This window comes from Gracilinanus agilis, chromosome 6 (assembly GCF_016433145.1).
Source record: "Gracilinanus agilis isolate LMUSP501 chromosome 6, AgileGrace, whole genome shotgun sequence".
Classification (NCBI taxonomy): domain Eukaryota; kingdom Metazoa; phylum Chordata; class Mammalia; order Didelphimorphia; family Didelphidae; genus Gracilinanus; species Gracilinanus agilis.
The window spans coordinates 167,110,397-167,132,991 of record NC_058135.1 but is presented as its reverse complement, the minus strand read 5'-3'; the positions used below and the strand labels follow the sequence as shown (position 1 = coordinate 167,132,991).

The 22,595-nt window shown below is 35.9% G+C and overlaps 1 protein-coding gene across 1 annotated transcript in view; it reads right to left on the bottom strand.

Moving 5' to 3' along the window:
• TEC (tec protein tyrosine kinase) overlaps positions 1–22,595 on the bottom strand; it is a 93,022-nt gene that overhangs the window by 2,239 nt on the left and 68,188 nt on the right. Inside the window, exons 9-17 of the mRNA XM_044682126.1 lie at positions 17,083–17,137; positions 15,146–15,225; positions 13,030–13,163; positions 9,339–9,413; positions 7,559–7,730; positions 7,229–7,445; positions 3,017–3,081; positions 915–1,033; positions 558–715 (exon numbers count right to left, since the gene is read on the bottom strand). Coding sequence (XP_044538061.1) covers positions 558–715; positions 915–1,033; positions 3,017–3,081; positions 7,229–7,445; positions 7,559–7,730; positions 9,339–9,413; positions 13,030–13,163; positions 15,146–15,225; positions 17,083–17,137 — 1,075 coding nt within the window. The remainder of the gene's footprint in view (positions 1–557; positions 716–914; positions 1,034–3,016; positions 3,082–7,228; positions 7,446–7,558; positions 7,731–9,338; positions 9,414–13,029; positions 13,164–15,145; positions 15,226–17,082; positions 17,138–22,595) is intronic.

The following is a 22,595-nucleotide window of genomic DNA, read 5'->3' as shown; positions in this document are numbered from 1 at the left end:
AAAGAAAAGAAAAGAAAAGAAAAGAAAAGAAAAGAAAAGAAAAGAAAAGAAAAGAAAAGAAAAGAAAAGGAAAGGAAAGAAAAGAAAAGAAAAGGAAAGAAAAGAAAAGAAAGGAAAAGGTGTGGCTCAGTTCTCTGGGTCAATACCCTAACTAAAGAGTGAGTCAGTAGTCCAGAATCAGAACTGAGCTAATTGTTTGCCTCTTCCACAGGCAGTATAATAAAATGGATATAGAGTGGTAGAAAGATCTGAGTTCAGTTTCCACCTTTGACACTTCATAGCTGTGTGACCCTGAACAATCCTAGGACTTATCTACTATTACACCACAGATATTTGGTGGAAAGAGTTCTGAGACAAAGAGGTTGCTTGCTGTACATCATAGCCAAACTAATCTTCCCCACTGGTGTATAGAGTAAATACTTGAAACTCACTTGGACAAACTATTGGAAATTATTGCTGTATGCCAATAGGATAGCCTAGAAAATGATGTCCCTGCCATCTACCAAATCTCACCCACAACTGAATCTTTCTAGAGAATGAAAACAAATAAAACATACCTCATGCCAACAACTCAGCATCACTTCATAAATATATCTGGAAGCCAACTTTGGCCGATAAAGTCTGTGGCCACGGCTAACCATCGTTACCACCTCGAAGTTGGCATTTTTCTCAAAAGGCATTCTCCCTTCAGTGAATATTTCCCACATTAACACACCTAGAAGTCGACACAAATTGCCAAGTTATTGTGAATGTTTCTTCCACAAAATGGTCTTAAAGAAATCTTGCAAAAGGCACTTACCACCCAGCTGTGTGACCCTGGGCAAGTCACTTGACCCCCATTGCCCACCCTTACCACTTTTCCACCAAGGAGCCAATACACAGAAGTTAAGGGTTTAAAAAAAAAAGGCACTTACCAAAAGACCAGACATCTGACTTGCTGCTAAATCGACAATAATTAAAAACTTCTGGTGGACACCACTTCACCGGAAACTTAGCACCTGAAGAACTTGTATACTGGTCGTCCAGGACATATCTAAAAGGAATATATTAAGAGATCACACTACACTGTTTGATTCTGAGCCATGATGATGCACAACTCTCATGATTGGCTTTGAGGTGATATTTGAATGTATAATAACAGTAAGGCATTACATCTGCGTTTTATAGAAAATAGCTAGAACACAGAAAAAGAATACCAGAATAAAAGCCAGAAGGTCCAATTTCCACCTTTGACACTTCATAGCTGTGTGACCCTGAACAAATCCTAGGACTTATCTACTATTATACCACCATTTCTGTGAAAATAACTTATTGTGTTGAGGCGTCAAGGAGAAAGGGCTATGAAACCTCTAATGAGATATACTACCACCTGGTGGTTTAAGGTGGTTAGCTCTACAAGGTAGACTCCTAATCAAAGGACTTTTATAAGTACAATTTGGAACCTTCTGTGGTATCTGGGAAGGCACTTGTTCTATGAAAACACTTCTTATGATTACTAATTCTACCAAATAACTAGTAGGATCCCTTTATTCTTCCTGATGCCTTCTCCATCACATGCTCATGGCAGTGGTTCCATATCTTCATTTCTCTATCTCCCAAAGGACCTCACCTCATATTTGAATGAGAAAATAAGAGTTCAGTGGATAGCTCAGTGGCTCAGCGGATTGAGAGCCAGGCTTAGAGATGGGAGGTCCTGGTTTCAAATATGGCCTCAGACACTTCCTAACTGTGTGACCCTGGGCAAGTCACTTAACACACATTGCCTAGCTCTTATTGTTCTTTTGCCTTGGAACCAATACACAGTATTGATTCTAAAAGAGAACGTAAGGGTTTAAAAAAATATGAGTTTATCCATTATGAGGTCCCTCTTCTCTACTTCAGATCTCTTCCAAAAAATCCTCCAAATCATCCTCTAATTTCTCCTTCTCTGCTCTAGCCTTTGAGGAAGAGATAGCCTTTCATCTCATTTAAGGCCAATTCCTCTCCAATCTTTTAATAAAAAATTTGTTTTTATTTTGTTTATTTTTCAGTTACACATAGAAGCAATTTTTTAATAATTTTTTTTAACATTTTAGAATTCAAGTTTTCTTCCTTCCTACCCTTCCCCCTTTTCTGAGGCAATGAACAGTCTGATATAGGTTATACCCATACTTTCATGTTGCTCATCTCATGATAGAAGTCACGTCTTACCCATATGGTAGAAATCTCACGAAAGAAATGTAATGGGAGATGGCATGTTTTTATCTGTACTCAGACTCTAACAGTTCCTTCTTTGACTGAGGAGAGCATTTTCATCATGTGTCCCTTGTGGTTATCTACGAGACTTGCTTTGCTGATAAAAGTCTAGTCCTTCACAGTTGATCATTGAATAGTATTTCTGCTACTATATATACATTGTTCACTTGGTTCTGCTGATCTCCAAGTATTCTTTAACCTAACCCCTTCAGTTTTTTCTTCACAAGATTGCCAGTTTATCCATTCTTCTCTATCTTGCCCATCTCCAATCTTTCCTTATCTACTAGCTCTTTGCCTACACACACATTGACTTCTTTCCCATCCTTTAAAAACTTTACTTCACCTTTTCGTCCCCTCAAGTTACAGAATTCACAGTCTCTGTCTCTCTATCTGTCCATCTTTCTCTCAAGTTACTTTATCTGATCCTGATAATAATGCTATTTTTTAAAAAGTGGCCAAAGTTGTTATTTCTACCTTTCAGAGGAAATTGAGGGTGAGTAGCTTGCCCAAAAATCCAGTTAACAACGCAGGAGAACAAGGACTCAAAGAGAGGTCTTCTGATTCCAAGTGAAGCTAATTATCATAATCATAACAAGGATAGCATTTATATAATGTTTAAGTTTTGTAAAATACTTATAGGATAATTCATTCGATCCATACTCCAGTGTTCTTTCTATCCAATACCACAGTTAAGTGCATTTTGTATTTCCAAGTAAAAAGACCTTCCCAGATTTTATTTAGAGAAAATGCATAGAAAATATTCATGCAAACTCACTCCTACCTTGCCATTCCAAAGTCAGACACTTTCACAACTCCTGACTCATTCACTAAACAATTCCTGGCAGCCTACAAAACAAAAGTATGATGCGATATTAGTTATAGAAAAGCTCTATGGGGAAAACTCATCATTTCAACTCTACTTGGTGTAGCCCAGTCAAAGTTTGCCAAGAAGGAAAAAACATGATAAACTTTTGGCATAACAGTCACAGAATTGCATCTGATGAGGAACATTCCCTTGTAAATCACATGCAGAATTTGACGTCCTTAGTTCATGATCTTCCTCATTTTTCAATATCCAACCTAGTGCCACGTCAGGCAGTCAGCTCAGTTTCTTTCCTTCCAAGTTTATTCTCATTTGATTGTCAGATACTTCCATTGCTATTACGCCTTGAAAGGGCCAGTCTATGGGTCTCTCTGTATCGATGCTTGGAAGAATAAAAGCCAAGCTACAGACAAATGGTTCATTCCTTTGCTCACTGTACATTATTGTGAAGAATCACAACATGGATGAAGCAACCACTTTAGCTCCAGGGCAGTTCAATCTAAAGCCATACATAGGACCAATCTGTATTTAGTCATCATCATGCTTCCAATGCAAATTTAAATGAGAAATCACTGCAAGTTCTCTTCATTTATATTTATCCGCCCATTCCATGGACATTATAACATGTAAGGCAGCGGTCCTCAAAAGATGTGCTGGGGAGGGAAGACGTGTGGGAAAAATACTCGACTTGGGAGTCACATCTGGATTTGAGTCCCACCTCAGACACTGACTAGCTGTGTTACCTTGTGATAATCACTTAATCTTTCTGAGTCACAATTCCTTGATCTGTAAAACTGGGCAAGTGATGGATTTAATAAGGCCCCTTCTAGCTCTAAATCTATGATCCTATGAATTTCCTGGGTGTGCTGTACATTTTAGGTGTCATATTATTACAGATAAAAGGAAATGTATAAACAATTTTGTGTGAACATATATTTTGCTTACTAAGCACAGATAATAAGGTAAATAGTATATTTCCTAAATAAACAAAGCTTGCCTATTGCATGCATGCCCTAACATTAAAACATATGCTCTTGAACTTGCAAAAATCAAACAAAAAATAGCATCTTTTATGGAAAAACAACTGTGTACTTTAAAGTCTCCATCTACTCCCATACGTTGCCAACTTAAGCACTTGTTGTATAAATTCCTTACAATAAAGAATACCTTATAGTAAGCAAAAAAAGTTTGAGAATCACTGAGTGAAGTAAATAACTTGATAAGAGGTATAGAAAGAAGATGAATTAATACCATTTAATCAATCAATGTTAGAACTGGGGCAGAATATTCAACTTCTCAAATTTCCAGGGAGGAAACTAAGGTTCAAAATGGGTAAATGATCTGCCTAAGGTCATAGAGCTAGACAGCAGCAGGCCAGGAACTTGAATTCATGACTCCTGTTTCCATGTCTGTTGTGCTTTTCCATACAACAAATCATTTTCATGAAGTTTTTTCTTTGGTAGTTTCATATTTGAAAACATATTTCATTTCCTCTGAACTGACAATAACAACTTGAACTTCAATTGAAAAAAAGGCTTACAAAGCTCATCTCTGTTAAAAGAACTGAAGGTAAGTGCAGAAGTAGGGGTTCATTCAGATTAGGTGCCCAATGGTGACAGAGGGCTTAGTCAAAGACAAGGATGCCATATGATGACTACGCTAAGACCAGTCACCCTGGTAATTTTCTGCTTTGGTCAGGTTAAGTTCCTTTTCATCCTTCTTGCCGTTTGACTTACAAACAACTTTAGGACCAGGAAGTGCTATTCTCTGTCCAAAATTTATCACCAAAGGGCTCGTTCTATCCTATAAAGCTCAAGAATTCGGTGCTACACAAATTATATTTCATATAAGGCAATTAACACAGAGAACAAAGAGTAGAATGAAAGGTGAATAGAGAGGTGGGGAAAGAGCAGGCATAAATGAATGATGAGGTAATCAAAGGGCACTCATATCCTCCCTTGTCCTGGCACCATTCTTCTATAAGAACATTATTAATATTTCTTTTCATTCATGCCACCAAAAATACCTTAATTTGTATGGAATATTCTAGGGAACTAAGTATGGATGAAGCTGTATTTATTTTTCTGTTGAGTTAAAAGTTTTTTCCTCCAATGAGATGGGCATTTCTTGATAGCAAACCTAAATGTACCTCTTTTACAACTTCTACCTCTTTTTCCTAATTCAAATCTTTAGGTCCAAGCAAAATAGGTCTAAATTCTCTTCAACATGACATTGCCTCAAGTTTTCTCTTCTTCAGGCCAAGTATCCTTGAGAAATGCCCCACAATTCTTAAGGATAGGAATTTGACCATCTTTATTTTCTTTAAAAAACATGTTTTATATCTTTTGTTCATTCCTGAGTTATATGCCTTCCCCATAAAGGAAGGAAGGAAGGAAGGAAGGAAGGAAGGAAGGAAGGAAGGAAGACTTCAATAAATGTTTGACAGATGAAATGGTTTTTTTCCCCTTATCTCTATCCATCTCTTTATTTATATGGTACCAAGAAGGGACAGTTCTTTCTTTTACTAAGTTACTCCCTGTCTAGACATCTGTGGTTTGCAAAATATACTTCTTTGTTTTTCATTAATTTATGAACTTCAAAAGAGGAGGAACATTAGTTCAAAAGATGAAACATATTAACCAGATGAGCTTCATTTAAACTGGTTTAAATAGCAAAAGTTGACATCAATCTCTAAATAGGATCAAATATCAGCAAGACAAGTGAAGTTCTAGAATAAACAGAAAGTTCTAGTTCAGAGATCACAAAATCCTTATCTCTGAAAGTCAGGAGGAAGACTATGTAAGTCCTGTGAAGAAAAATAAAAGAATAAGAGAAAGAACCTGTAGTAATAGGTAAGGTATAAGGAGAAAGGGAATGAGGAGAGTACAAGAAAGGAAGGAGAGAGGGAAGGATAGGGCATGGGTTCTTAACTTGGGCTTCAGGTATTCCTAATGGGTCCATGGACAGATTTCAAGGAATCTGTGAACTTGGATAGGAAAAAATTACATCTTTATGGCAATTGTATACTTTTTGTAATCCTAGGCATATTTTGTGCATTTAGAAACATTAATCTGAGAAAGGGTCCATAAGCTTCAGTAAATTGCCCTGACCCAAAAAAGTATGAGATCTCCCAAGCCAGAGAAAGGTAGTGAGGAAAGGGAGTGAGCAAGAGACAGTGAGAAATAAAGCACAGTGGTAGCAGGTGTCTCAATAACTGCCTCATAGGCACTGAGTAGCACCTGTGCCATAGCTATCTACAAGTTCCTAAAAATACAAGTGAAACCTCCTCTGAATTTTTTTTTTTAGGAAAAAAAAGAACTCTTCATGTGTTTCACAAGATTTAGAAAGTAGAAGGGCACAATGCAGAACTTCTTAAAGCCTCTCCTAGTTCTGAATCATAACTCAGAGAACTTTGTTTTCAAAGCACTTGGTGTATAAAATTTAAAAATAAAGATGGAAAACAAGAGAAAAGGAGTGATCAATCAAGTTAGACCATTAAGATACCACTGCCTTGAAAGACTTAATTCTGATCAATTCAATGACCAACCGCAACTCATGAAGCATGATATTCATATGGATTTTTGGATGTGGCCAGTGTAGAAATTTGTCTTGCCTGACTATGTATATTTAATACAAGGGCTTTTAATTTTTTTTAATAGTTGTAGAGGAGGGGAAAGAAAAGAGAAAGACAAAAGAGGGTTACTGAACTACTTTTTTAAATGCCCAGAAAAGAGAGAAAGCCAAAGAGAATCACTCAAAAGACAAGCAAGGCACTTTGAAAGTTACGTGTTGAATTGATCATATAAAAAGAAAAACAAGCTGTACATACTCTAAGTTTGATGTTCCATATACAATCTTCTTTTTATGTTCTACTAAGTATAAGTATATGCCTACTTTATTTGAATTCAGAATAAAAATTAACATTTTTAAGTGTTTTAAAAAAAACTATATCACTACCACTATTTCTAATATATTATTTCCCAAGAAGCCCTTGTAGAACTAACATAACACCCTTCTAGTTTCACCAACGATTCTGAATCCTAAGTTGTAAGCCACAAAGGTCTTAAATAAGTTTAGCAGTGGACACCGTGAATGGTGGCTACGGATCAGCCTCACTAAGTGTAGAGATACCCATGAACAGAAAGTTTGGTTGAGAAACTGACAGATTACCAGATCTCTGTGGATGAAACTGTTCCTCTCCAGGTATTCCATTCCTTCACATACATCCTGACACATGCTTAGTAGAATATCTCTACTGAAATGACCATGTCTTTGTCGAAGGAAATTCAGAAGACAACCACATTCCATGAACTCCGTAACGATGTAAATAGGTCTCTGCTGGGTGCACACACCATAAAGTTGAACTAATTTGGGGTGAGTCAGCTTCCTAGAAAGGCAGAAATCATAAACACATTTATTGCAGGAAAATTCTGCTGCCCCACAGGCAAAGGGTCTGTTTTTGTACATGCAGCCAAGCCAAAAGAAAAGGTCAAGACTCACATCATCACTTTGGCCTCTTCAATGAAGTCTTCCTCACACATTGCACCTTCTCGAATAGCTTTGATTGCCACCTTGTATTGGGCCCGCCATTTGCCAAGCCTGACCACCCCAAAGAGTCCACTTCCCAATTCTCTCATAAAGGTCAGCTCTGAGGGATTGATCTCCCACTTCTCTGCAAGAAAAAAAGGAAGAAAGTATTAAAATATGAGGACCTTAGTATGGAATCATTGTAGGCAAAATAGAAACAGAGGATCATAGATACTGAGCCAAAAAGGATTGCAGGAGCCAAAAAGCACAGCCCCCTACTTTAAAGATGAAGAAATTGAGGCACACAATAAGAAAAGTATTTGAGGCGGGAATTGAACTCAGATCTTCTGGATTCCATGCAAAACTATATATCCTTTATACCATATATATAAATCCTGAATAAACACAAATACTTCCATATCACGTCAGAGCAACTGCTAATTTAACCAAACAAAATAGCATCCTTTGTTCAGATTTCCAGCTACTGGACACTGTAGACAATGACCCTATTTCTATACAGTGCAATATTAGCACATGTATAAACCAAAAACAGACCAGATACTGCTGTTAGGCATAGCAAAACTGCTCTGGAATGATATAAGCTAGGCAGTGCAGTGGGTAGAACATTTAGACCTAGTGTCAGGAAAAAATTAATTCAAATGCAGTCTTAGATGGTTACCGTGTGACTCCAGGGAAGACAGTTATCTTTTTCTGCCTTAGTTTTCTTATCTCTAAAATGGGGATAATAATAGCACCTACTATCTAGGATTGTTGTGAGGATAAAAATAAGATAATATTTTTAAAGTGCTTTTCAGACCTCAAATAAATGCTACCTATATTATTATTAACATAAATGCCTTAATAAGTGATTGAATTGTCTTCCTCCCACTATTTCCTTCAGGGTTCATTCTGCTTCTCTCCCTTTAAAAAAAAAAAGCAAAACAAATAAACATGTCTCATATGTCATCCAAATAATATAAAAATATGAACATTTCATTTACTTCAAAACTCACTGATTAGGCACCCACTATGTACAGCAAAGAAGTGCAGTGGATAGAACATTGGTCTTAGAGTCAGGGAACCCTGAGTTCAAATCCAGCCTCAGACATTTACTATGTAATCCTAGTCAAGACACTTAAAATTCTATTTGCCTAAGTTGCTCATCTGTAAAATGGGGACACACTAGAAAAGGAATGGCAAACCACCACAATTACTTTGCAAAAAAAAAAAAAGCCCAGGGACAAAAGTCTATGGAGTCATAGAGTTAGACACAACTAAACAGCCAAACAACAAAAATATACAGGGCACTGAACTAAGTGCTAGGGACATGAGGATGAAAAATGATAGTCCCTCTTCTCAAAGAGCTTCTAATTAAGTTGACAAACTTATTTAATAGCATTTTTCTCATATACCTAAGAGTAAACAATATAATGATGAGAGTTTAAAGACTATATTAGTTTATATAAAGACTAATGATACTAGAATTTAATATTCTCTAGGATGAAAACTTTTCTATAAAATATAAAATTTAAAAATTTAAAAACAAAAATATTGCTTGCAATAGCAAATTCATATCTATAAATTGAATTCATATTAGCAAGTACAACTCATATTTGTGGTTAAGAATATTTTTCTAAATTCGTGCTCTTTATGTTTTAAATTTTTAAACTTTAGTATCACTATTTAGAATTGTTTGCACCTTGAATCTATTCTGTGATAAGCTGTCCAAAAGAATCGTAAAGAGAAATATTACCATAGCTGAACCCTGCAGTGGTTGGTGCTTTCTTCCCTTTCGCACTTACTGGATACCGCAGCCTGGTGACAAGCCCTTAAGATAAAAGAAAACATTAAAATAGAACATATACTACTAACTTTTTATTTTACTATTTACTATACTATTAAGTATTTATTTATAAATACTTTTTTTATTACTTTACATTATCACTATAAATTAATCTATTCTGTTCAATCATTTATTCATTTACTTAGAAACAATATAATACAATTTTGGACAAAAACCAAAGATTTGAGTTTAAGTTGTGACTGCCTGGTTGGTTAAATCACAACTTCTCTGAGTCTTAACTAGCTCATGTTTAAATGAGATCAGTATCATTTTCATTCCTCCCACACAGTCCCACTTCAGTGCCTCAAAAAAAAAAAAAAAATGAAGGTGGCCCTGGATATTCTAAGGCAGAGGTCGGCAACGAATGGCTCTCGAGCCATATCTGGCTCTTTTGAGGGCCAGACATGGCTCTTTCTGCAGGAGCCATAAAATCAATTTTTTTTCAGGTGCTGTTACAGGAGCAGCACTGTGAGCACTGTACGGCTCTCATGAAATTACATTTTAAAAAATGTGGCGTTTTTGGCTCTCACGGCCAAAAAGGTTGCAGACCCCTGTTCTAAGGCTACGCCAGCAAAGTTCACACTGGCCAGAGTTACTAAGCTTCAAAGGTTTTGAGGATAAGCTTAGTAATGGATATCATGAATGCTGGCTGAGGACCAACCTAGCTGAGTTTGGAGAGAATATAAGAATATACTCATTACCAGAAAGCTGGCCATCAGGTAATAAATTATTTTGGCCCCAGAATTCATGAAGCCATCTATTAAAACATGGAAGTATTGCAATCTAGGTTGGTGAAGAGCTTAACCTGCCCCCCAAGGGAGTCTAAAACCCTTAGAAGTCTTGACCTAATATGTACCCTACTGACTTACAGAGTTAAATGAGATCATGTATTTAAAAAGTATTTTGCAGTCTATAAAGTGCTGTATAAATTTGAATAACTTGACAAGCATTAATGAATTTTTGGGTATTGGAAGAATACATAAAAAATAAGCAATTTTATCCTCAAACTCAAGAGGTGTATAATATAATCTAATATTCTTATTCACACCCCGCCCCCCCAATGATTAAAATCACTTGTTAAAGTGTTCGGTTGGGTTTTTGGAGGGAGAGGAATCTATTATAGGTAGAATGCTAATTCTGCCTATGCTAAAAAACACAACATTGATTGTTAACACGAGTTATGACCTAATATCCTTTTTGGATAGATTTCTCATTTGAGAAACTACAAATTAAACTAAGAATTAGGGCTATTAAACATTATATGCCCTGACATATTTTTAACAAAAGGCACAAGAACTTTGGTATCTAATGAATATCTTTTATTCAGACTAAAGGTAATTTAAATAAACATCAGATGTTTTAACCTGCCTCCTGCAAAAAAGTAAATAAATGAATAGCTTTCTTTAGGTAAAATCAATGAAACTGATATAAGCGTAACAGAAAAGAGATGAAAGCATAACCAGCACCACCCCCAAAAAATAGCAAAAAAGAAAATGAGCAGAAATCAAGGCTAAAGGGTGAGGAGTTATTTTTAGATAATTTTATGTGTGATTAAATGCCTCTCATCCAAGAATCACAAATAGCAACAAAGTGGCTTCAATTATAAAACAAAGGAGAGTCTTTCCTGTTAAGTAGACCAATATGTCACATCAATAGCATATTTAAATACAAAAGCTAGTAATCCATATAAGCTCACATATGGAATCCCAATAAGAAAACAGGCTTCGAATTTTAAATATTAAGAGGAAATAAAGTGTTGAAGAATCTAAAGTTCAACTCAACAAACATTTACTAAGAAATCACTGTATACTGAATATTTTGATAGTCATGGAAGCTGATACCCATTTCAGGTAAGTATGGTGCCAACCTTTATGGATTTTCATACCTCAGCCTGCCATGTAAACAGTGGCACCCAAGTGTCCAGACGCTATTAGCTTGTACCCTTCGAACTGGGCTACTGTGGATGAGCTGACACATCCTGGAACTGGTCTAGGTTTAAAAATATAGACTGAGGGCCCCTAAGTACTTCATAAGTACAAGAAGACCAATTAGAGGCTCAATTAAACAATGGTAGCCCAGGCTATGCCAAAATGCCAAATGATTTGTTGTAGCATATGTGTATGTTTGTGAATCTAGATATTATAAGCATTACAAGTATTTTTAGTATTTTTTGGGGGGAGAAGATTATCATCTGATTAATGCAATTTTATTTTCTTAGAATTTAAATTTAATTTAATTAGATATTAAATCACATTAAATTAATGAGAGAAGAATTTTCCATCTGTGAAAAAAATACTTAACAAACACTTATTATATGCCAACCCTTCTGAACACTGGAAATATAGATAAATAAGTCCCTGCTCTCAAAGAGTTCACAGTCTAATAGGGTAAAATAACACATAAAGAAGGATTCTGATGCCAGGCGGATGGAAAAGCCCGACAATTCTTCGGGTACAGTGACAAGGCAGATGGAATGCATCTTCTTTAGCATTATTTCTACTGATAAAACTATATCCATTTCTGATACTGAACCATCTGACAGTGACAAGGCCTTTTGACAAGATCAAAGTAACTGAATTCTGCAGATTTAAATAATCTCTTGGCACCGGGAAACAGACAACTGTCATTCACTTTTACTACTCGGTCGCATTTTCAAAGAATGATCTTTCCATTCTTCCTTTTTACCTAAATTAGTCTTTTCCATGGAGGATGTAAAATACTATTTCATTTGGACAAGGTTATTATTAATGCTTGCCTATGTACTATCCATAAAGAAGGGATTTCCTAAATCAATGAATAGTGTGAAAAAAGCAGCCAACAAAACTTTTTCCATACTTAAGGGAACCAAACTTAACCAACAAATATCGACAGATTGTCTGTCAACTAAGGATGTTATATGAATTGAATTATGCAGATAATCATGCTAATTATATACCATTTGCAACTATTCTTTTTTTTTTTTTAATCCTCACCTTCTATCTTGGAATTAACAGTATTGATTCTAAGACAGAAGAATGGTAAGAACTAGACAATTAGGGTTAAATGACTTGCCCAAAGTCACATAGCTAGGAAGTATCCCAGGCCAGATTGTCAAATCTATTCTTTAAAGCAATTAAAGAATATAAGAACTAAAGAACATAAAGCAAAACCTGTGTGACACAACTAATTAAATAATGAATAATATAAAATAGGAGGTTAAATTAAAGAGAGAAGCTATTAGAGTAATTCACTGTCCTAACAGATCAAGAGAGTTTTTTTAAGGATTCAGTAGCATTTCCTAGCATATAGACATACACATATAAGATATTCTATACAGGATGATGGCTATTACATAGAAAAACATTTTGAAAGTTAAAGTTATTTTAAATGTTATAATTGCACTTTACATTTAGTTACAAAACTGTATTTTCTAAAAGATCAGCCCTAAAACTTGGTCATATAATTAATTAAAATAATTTTTTTACACTTTTACTACAAAATAATTTATTGAACATGGCACAGCACAAGACTCCTATATACACATAAAGACAAAAGAATCTGACTTCCCAATAACTTGAGAACTTTTCTTCTTAATAATTTTTTAAAAGTCAGATAGCCTTACCTGCTGCATTGTGCTTATGGTATTCAATAATTTCAGGAATCGAACTAAATGCATGTTTTTCTGCAAGATAGTACTTCTTTGGAGATGTTGTTGTTTCCTTTATGTGATAGTGTCTAAATCCTGACGAACCTTCCCTATAATAAAAGTTTTTAAAAAGAATTTATGTAGCGAGTAGAATTGACTTACAAATTTTATGATTCATTCTTGAAGCAGCCCATAAAAGAGTTTAACTACATCACAAAGAATACTTGGCTCTTAGACTTGGACAATCATTTGGAATAATTTAAAATAAAATATTGTATAATTGGTAGGTATAGTGAGAGTTCTTCAAAATGTCCTTCAAATATATCCTGATCTGTATCCTGAAAGGTCCAAATTCCATTAAATGCAAGCAGGCTACCAAAGTACAAGACTGCTTGACATTTAGGCACACATATAAATGGAGAATACAAGTAGCAATCACTAACAGTTAATATGGGTTACTTGTGAGCAGGTCATGCCAAAGTAACCTCTTTTTTTTGTGTGTGTGTTTTAAAGTAAATTGATGTATTAAAGAATGCCCTGAATATTCTATATTTGAATTTGGATGAGGCATCTGACAAAATTTCTGACAATATGGAAAGAAATCAGCTTTACAGTGTTATTTGAATCTGAAACCAGCTGAATATCTAGATCAAAAAAAAAAAGTAATGATTAAGGGATCAAGGTCAATCTGGAAAAGGTTCTCTAATGAAATATTCCAGATTTCCTTTTCATCTTTTTTTTTAATCAGTTACATGGATTGAGGCATAGATGGCACAATTATCCATTTTGTAGAGGACATGGAGGTAGGATATCTAGCCAACTCACTGAAAGAGAAAATTGGGATCCAAAAATATTATGAAAGACTATAAATATAAAGATCAAATGAATTTCATAAAATGAAATTTAATTGTGATAAATGTAAAATCTTATATTGGATTCAAAAAATCAATTGCCTGAGTACAGGATACAGACAACAATTTGTGTGAAAAAAGAACTGAGTTTATTAGTAAATAATAACTCAATAAGAGTCAATAGAATGACATGATGATCATTAAAACTTAGTTAAAAAGCCTTCATGGAAGTATGATAGCAAGACAGGAATAATAAAAATAAGTGGGATTTACAGATAAAGATTTCAGAACAATGACAAAAATTTTTGTAACCATTAAAAGAAAGAATTAACTGCCTAGGGTAGTGAGCTCTCCATCACTTAATGTCTTCAAAGACAATCTGGATGACTAGTTGTCAAGGAGAGGGAATTGTTCTTCAAGAAGGGACTGGGTTAGATGAATTCCCTTCTAACTGAGAAGCTATAGTTATTTATATGACTCAAAAGGGAGTACAAATTATAAACATTTGAATATAAGAGTTTCATTTATAGGAGGTTAAGCTATTGGAGAAGTTTTCATCATGAATTGCAATCTTAAGGTCCCATAATCCCAGAGAGCATTTTTTTTATCTCAAAGGCATGTCATACTATGTTGCTGTCCGAAGTGGAACTTCCTCTATAAAACACATCATGCACAATACCATAATGAGAAGTCATCAGGAATAAGGGACATCTAGCAACACGCTAAGTTGTAAAAGTAAGCACTCGTAATTTGGAGAATATCAAATATAACTAAATTATATAGAAAATTCATTCAGAATTGTATTCTAAACTTATTAACCATGAACAAAATCTTCAAATACACAAATAGAAATAAAACATCAAAATTTCTATTTCATATAGACATATTTTAAATGTGTATTAATTTTAAAAAGAAATTAATGAAAATATCCCATCTGATTCCATGTCCTCTAGTGAATTCTTTTGTCTTTTATCTTCTGCATATTTTTCTGGTTTTTAAAAAACCCATTTCAAAGTCAGACTCCATAGCTTCCATTAATTAATTATTTGTAACTAAACTGTCTAGAACTCATAGGAGCAAAATATTGAAATTATGAATTCAGATCATAGAATTAGCTTTAGAAGCAAAATCTGGATTATTTCTTATATTGGAATAGGAGCTATAATTGAATCTTATTAGACTCATAAGAGTAAAAATCTACAAAAGAAATTCAAACTTTAGATAAAGTTTGAATGACTTACCCTCCAAATTTGGTATAAAGGGACACTGTGTACATGCCTGCTTGACTGGAGTCCCTCACTATAAAACCACCTTCTTTATCCTAAAATGGAAACACAAAACATGTTTTATATGCCACAAATGATCATTTATACAATGAAAAAATAAAACTGAGAGAATATATTTGCAATTACATTTTTTTCAGTCCCTAAAATGCCATTGTCCCAAGCCTACTCTATCCCTACCTGCTTCCTCTTCTATTGTTCTCCATATCAAACCGATGGGAGGTCATAAAAGTATTTAGAAAAATACCTTAACCATTTCATACAATTGGAAATTCCCATGAAATCAAACCTGTTCTGATTTACTTTAGGCCCTGGCTAGGTGGACAAGTGCGAGTAACTAGCAAAAATTTTGTCCTATAATATCTGGGCTTCACTTCCTATATTTTCTCTTTTAACTACTTCAATGTGATTTTATTTTCATATGGCACTTTTCAAAGTGCCTCTCTTTAAGAACTATATCCCTCAATTTTTAGGAAAGCTAATACTTAGTAATACTATTTCCATAGACGGGGGAAACAGAGGGACATCATGAGCCAGTATTCTAGAATACTTAAAAACCAAGAGGGCTAGGATAAACTGCCTGAGTATGTGAGGTAAAATTCCCCAGGGGATTCCTAGCTGAAGATGTTGTTCAGTCATTTTTCAGTTGTGCCTAATTCTTTGAAACCCTACTTGGGATTTTCTTGGCAAAGATACTGGAGTTGTTTGCCATTCTTTCGCTAGATCATTTTAGAGATGAGAAAACTAAGGCAAATAGAGTTAAGTGACTTGCTCAGGGTTGCAAAGTTAGTGTAAGAGGCCAGATTTGAACTCAGAAAAATGATTCTTCCTGACTCCAGGCCCAGCACTCTATCCACTGCATCACTTAGCTGCCACTAACTGAAGAGGCAAGAGACATAACTCGGAATTTTTATGAAACTCCCCCAAACACATCTCCTACCAATAAAAATCCACTGTGTTTTATATTGACTGTGTTTTAAGAACAAAAGAACATCTAATATTGGTAAACAAGCAGATTGCATTCTTACCCATTTTAACATTCTTATTCACATAATAATCTCTTATTTCCTTGTGAAGTTCTAATCATACTTTGACTCAGTTGGTAATCTTATCAGCTCTCAGAGCTTTAATTAAGATAATTCCCAAATCTATACATCTAGCCCCAGGCATCCTGTATCTCTAACCGCCTTCTGTCCAGCTCTATTTCCTCAAAACCTATCTTTATTCCAAACTTTCCTATTGCTATTAAAGGCAGTGACTCACTTTCACAATAGCTATTATTTACTTTATAGCTATTATTCAATTGCCATTATTTAATTTATACTAGAGTTAGACTATATAAACATAAATCTAAAAGAAATCTTAGACATCACCAGATCTAACACCCTCAATTTCCAGATGCAAATAATTGAAGTCTAGAGGGACTAATATGTTTTAGGTCAAATATATATAATATGTGTGTGTGTGTATACATACACATACATATGTATACATATATATTTTTTTAGAAATATTTTTTCAGAGGTGATTTAATGGGAAAGAACCTATGTCTCCCTGACTCTTTTTTTTAAATCTGCTATGCTATCTTATTTAAGTGCATTTATCCTTTAAAAATATATATATATATATTATGATGCTATTTTCACCTCACCAATTATCACTACAATAAAAATGGCATCATATATCATCAATGTAAATCACTTATTTAAAAAAAGAAAACAGTTCCAAAAGGGAGAAAAAGATGTCTCAGTTTAATATTGAACTACATATTGCAATAACGAGCAAGAAATAAAATGAAAAAGGAATTAACACAGTTAACATCATCATCTACTTCCCTAGTACCTATGGTAAAAACAATAACTCTATCTGTATACCAAGATAACAGAGTCACTTACTTCACTTTTAAGGAGTTGCTCTGCCTTACTTCTATTCATATTGCGACAATACCATCTAAATAAAAAAAAGAAATGAAAAGGTTTGAAGTTCATTTTTTAATGCTCAATCAAATATACATAATCTCTGCCCTCTGAAAATTTTAGCATGCTAATGTAATACTAACCTTGATTAAGTGTCTCTTTATTCAAGAAAGGAACAGATTTTTAAAAAAATTCTGGAACAAAGAGTTTCTACAGCATACAGTCAAATGACCCTAACCCAGATCACTCTACTCCAGGGTATTTTTTCATTCACTCCTTTCCAACCCATTGTCTATAGTCCTCCCACAGTACCTGGAGCCATAAGACTAGAGAAGTAAAGAACCAGAAGCTATCTGGGAAGAATCCATAGTTTTCATTATGATAGCTACATTGTTAAAAAAACAACAACACCATTTTAACACCACTATCATTATTACCAACCACTATGCAAATATTTTCCACAAGTCCCTGGGGAGAAAAAATTCTACTTAGTCCATATGGGCTCCCATCTTTATATTTATCAGCGCCACTCCTTCCTCATGCACCCACCTCCAATCTCTTCCAGCCATTTCAGTTCTTCCATTGCTACCCACATCACTAAAGGAAAAGCTCCAGCAAAACACCTAATGTTCCTTTCCAAATACCAATTCCCCAATTGCACAGAGGCTGTGAGTCTTATTTGAAGAGATAAAAGGTTAAGAAAATAGAAGCAAAAGAATAACAGACTAGAACTGTAGAAATAATAAGAACAAAAAAAAAATTAAAAAAACTCACACAGGTAATAAACAGAAAAGAAGTTCAGAAAGAGAAAAAAAAAGATTGTTACTACCTTGTTAAAATGATTATTTGTTACTAGTATTGGTACAGACAAATGATTTCATTGGAGTAGGAAGTTCCCAGTGGGGAAAATCTCTGTACTGTTGTGGGTTAGCAACTTGTCTACAATTTAGAGTCCTACAAATACATCTGGGACCCCAAGAGGTCAACTGATTTGCAGTGGCCACATAGCTACAATATGTCAGAGGCAGAACTTAAATATAGACCTTCCTGTCATCAAAGGAAGTTCTTGTAAACTATGTTATACCACTTTATCTCTCTAAAGTTAATATGAACTGAAAAATAAAATATTAAAAGTAGATGCCAGATTTGGCTTTTGCTTCTGTTGATGCATTGGATTTGTGTTTGCAGACAGGTTTAGAGTAAAAATGATAATGCTGATGATAATTATAGTAATATAATAATAATATCCAAATCTAGAAGGAAAAAATTAGATGTCCTTCATTATGAGACCAGCTCCATGAAAACCAATGGTACTCTCCTTTCTGTGGTTGTTGCCAGGTACTTTTCTAAGCCCTTAGGGATCCCTCTGATGTCACAGAAGTTGGGACTGACTCTGCTCTAGATGAAGAAGTTATGCTGCCGCTGAAGTAACTACTGGAAGAGTCTCAGGAGTCAGAGAGTTTGGGCTATGCCAAGTGATTCATGAAAAGACAACACTCTACTTATTAAAACAACCTCCTCTAAGCCAAATCTTCAAGTTCTGGCAAGATCCTCTCTCCTGACAACCACTCCTTTAATGTGTCATTGAGGGATGGAGGGAGATAAATATCCCAGGAACCTACCCTATCATTGTCAGCCTTACGCATCCTGATTTGAAAGCTGCTAATATATTATACTGATGAACAGTTATGCTAAAAGGAAATGCACTCCTCAAATATCTCACCTGCCATCCTGCCTGAAATTCTACCTTTAGAGATTCATTCCTCTGGATAAAAATTCCAAACATTTCCTGTTAAAATACAAATACAACTGGATATAAGTATTATGTTAAGTTATTATCTTGTCATTAAGATCATAGAGACCTATGCCAACCTCAAGAGTCATCCACTGTGGCACATGTGTAGTACATGCCCTAAATTCTTACTCTCCTTCTAGAAAGTTCTTCTCTTTAAAGTTCAAGACTGACTTGAACATGTAAGGGAGCCTTTGCACCCTCTCTTACGAAACAGAATATTTCCCCAATTTCTCCTTGGGAGTACAAAATTCTTATTGCAGGAGGAGGGAAAAGGGGAGGAGAATAACCACTGGTTACTCAGTTCTGAATCATTGCCCCAAATAAGCAGCAGCCCCTCCCACTTGGCACAGACTACTGTGTACCTTAAGAATTCAAGGTACTTGTTTCCAAGATGATGCATAGCTGATGTGAGTGTCTGATAATCCTGAGTATCCCTGTAATATACCTTCTCTAAGACAAGGGCAAGTACTTCATTTGGACACTTCTTACATCTTTAGAGTTGATATGAATTTGCAACTGTGTAGATGAGCACAAACAGCTTAAAGAGAATTAGATTATCAGATTACTTAATCACCTAAGAAGGGCAAGAGGGATCAGAATTTTCCTTTTCCTTTTCTTTCTTTTTTGTTTGGAGGAGGGGAAGAAATTGAGGAGGAAAGTTTCAAAGCATTGAGACTTCTCTAGGGGAGGAATCATATGAGAAATCACAATGCTGTGGTTTCAATTCCCATCAATCTAATCCAGGCAATCTAATCTAACCACGAGACTTGATTTTTGTTTAAACTGACAAATGTATTTAAATATGGCTTTTTTAATCATCTTTTATGTTTAATTTTTTGCATTTAAAAATATCATTCTAAGAATGGATTCATAAACTTCACCAGACTGCCAAGAGGGTTTAACTTACCAAAAAAAAAAAAAAAAAAAAAAAAAAAAAAAAAAAAAAGGCTAAAACCTCCTGTTCTAGACAAATGCATACAATGGGCAAGGCACAAACAGGAAGTAAAAGACAGCTAATGGTAAACTTAACCTACTTCACAACTATTCCCAGGGTTGAGAAACTGCCCATTGAATCGTCCTTTGGCACTCTAAGTCCCAAGCCTATTTATTCCTTCGGGTTCTTTCTTGTCCCATCTTCCCACAGCCCACACATCTTGTGATGACAATCTTGTCCAGCTCAATTCATATCCAGGTATATTAATAAATGTTAATCATTTACATAGGCATCACCCAATGGTCCTGACTTTGGGCAAAACACTTAATCTCTCTGGGCCTCTATTTCTTCCTTTGTAGAACAAAAGGATGGAAGGTACAGAACAGAACTAAAGGACTTTCCAACTCTATCTCCCAGATAGGAGGAAATGCAAGTGGACCCAGAGATATACACTGGAGATAAGGAAAAAGAAAAGTATTCTTTGCCCTCAAAGAATCACATTCTATTTGGGGCAAGGGAGGAGCAGACCAAGGTCAATGAGAAGGGGAGATAGTAAAAGTTATTAGAGAAAAAAGATAACAACTGGGTGGGGGTGGGGGGAAGGGGAGGGTCAAGATAAGTTTTGTAAGTACAAGTGGCACCTGGGCTGGGTCATGAAGGAAGAAACCAATTCTAAGTGATAGAGGCAGGGAAGGCATGCTTCATCTCCTCCAAGTGGCTGGGCCCTGGATATGGAGACAAGAGCTTTGCTACTGATAGACTCAGGGTCCTCAGGCACCACTAGGTGGAGGCAAATGGCAACCACTAGACCTATTCTTGCTGCTCTATACAAAAAGTAATATGGCTCTTGTCCACTAACCAGTCAAAGAATAGGCTATTTCTAGCCCTGGGAAAATTGTAAGCAGGGTAAGGTGAGACCTAGAGACCAAGGCACAGAAAATTAGATGCTAAGGTTGCTGCCTGGCTTTCCAGGTACGGTTCCCTTCAAGGACAGTATGATGTGACAGGGCACCAGGAGGCAAAAAGGAGCTCTTTTCCCAGGCGGGAATTGCACACCTTCTTCCCTTCCTCCAACTTCTCCTTTGAATTCAAATGCTGTGAATGAATAACATCTCTATTTCCTGGACAGTCACTAAGAGATTCTTGGCACCAACTTCTACACACAGCAAGCTCAGTGAATCATATGTAGAAGAAGGACATGGAAGACAACAGCAAATGCCCCATTTTCGCTTATGTAAATTCATTTAGTCATGATAATGGACCTTGGACTATGATCTAAAATTCTTGCCTAGAACTAACTGAGTCACAAGGGGGAAAGCCTTAATAAAATCAAGTTCCCAGATGCTGACAGAGAACCAATGACCTGTGGTGATAGATTTAGAGTAGGGAGAGGCCTCTGAAGTCACCTCATTTCTCATAGTAAAAATAAGGAAACTGCCGTCCAGAGAGGCTGACTAGCCCAGGACTACACAAGTCGTTTCGTGGCAAAGCTAGAATTTGAACTAGAATCATCTCACAACAAATTTAGCATGTTTTCAATTATGTCATATTTACTCTTAAATCCCAAGCACTAACATTAAAATTTTTCCCACTGCCTCATTGTTGTTTTTTTTTTTTTAAACCCTTAACTTCTGTGTATTGGCTCATAGGTAGAAGAGTGGTAAGGGTGGGCAATGGGGGTCAAGTGACTTGCCCAGGGTCACACAGCTGGGAAGTGTCTGAGGTCGGATTTGAACCTAGGACCTCCTGTCTCTAGGCCTGGCTCTCAATCCACTGAGCTACCCAGCTGCCCTCTGCCTCATTGTTAATATAGGGTATCAAGCTTAAAATGTTACTAAGACATTTAGGACATCCTATATAGGAACTCTAAAGTGAAAGAAAGGAGCCTTGGAATTTCTCTCCTCTATCTCCTGCCCCATTTTATGGATGAGGAGAGCAAGGTTTAAAAAAGTCAAATGGCTTGCCAAGATTCACACAAGTAGAAAGAATATGAGCTTTGTGTCTCCATGTTCCTACCAGTGTCAGAAATCATTACTTGGACTTCTTGGCCACATCACTTCAAAATTTCAACTCTTGCTATAATGAGAATAGTTTGCTTCTTCCTCTCTGTGTACTTATTGCAACAGCAGTTAACTCTACTTGCTTTCACGATCTCTATTAGCAATAAAATATCCTAGCATCTATGCTTAGTTTTTATTTTCCATTCAAGCAAATGTTAGTAGATGGTGGTAACCAAGAAGGGAATAAAAATACAAGCCCATAAAGTGAGTGAGTGAACTTTGGCAGACAGACATAGAGCTGCCAATGTGGTTGCAGCCTGAACCCACATGAATACTGCATTAAAAACGGGCCACTCCGTGCATCCGAAGTCCTTCAGTGATGGATACACGCATAATACTCCATGGCTAGCCATGGGATGACTTTTTTTCCCCATGAAACTGTTTTAGATTGGCTCCACTATATGCACATTTGCCTGTGTTTATGTGAACACAGAAAACCTTTAATGAAAGGCTCTACAAGTTTGGCATAAACAATAGCATTTACAAAACCCTTTTCACTAAGCAAGACAGTACCTCAAGTGACAGGAGGGAAGGAGGGAGAGTGGAAGAAAGTGGGAGAGGAAGAGGAGATTAGAGGAGAAAGAGGAGAAGAGGGAGAAGGGAATGGAAAAGAGGGAGGGAGGGGGAGAGGAGAAGGGGAGGTGGAAGGAAAAAAGAGGGAGGGAAGGGAAGGGAGGAAGAAGGACAAGGGGAGAGAGGGGAG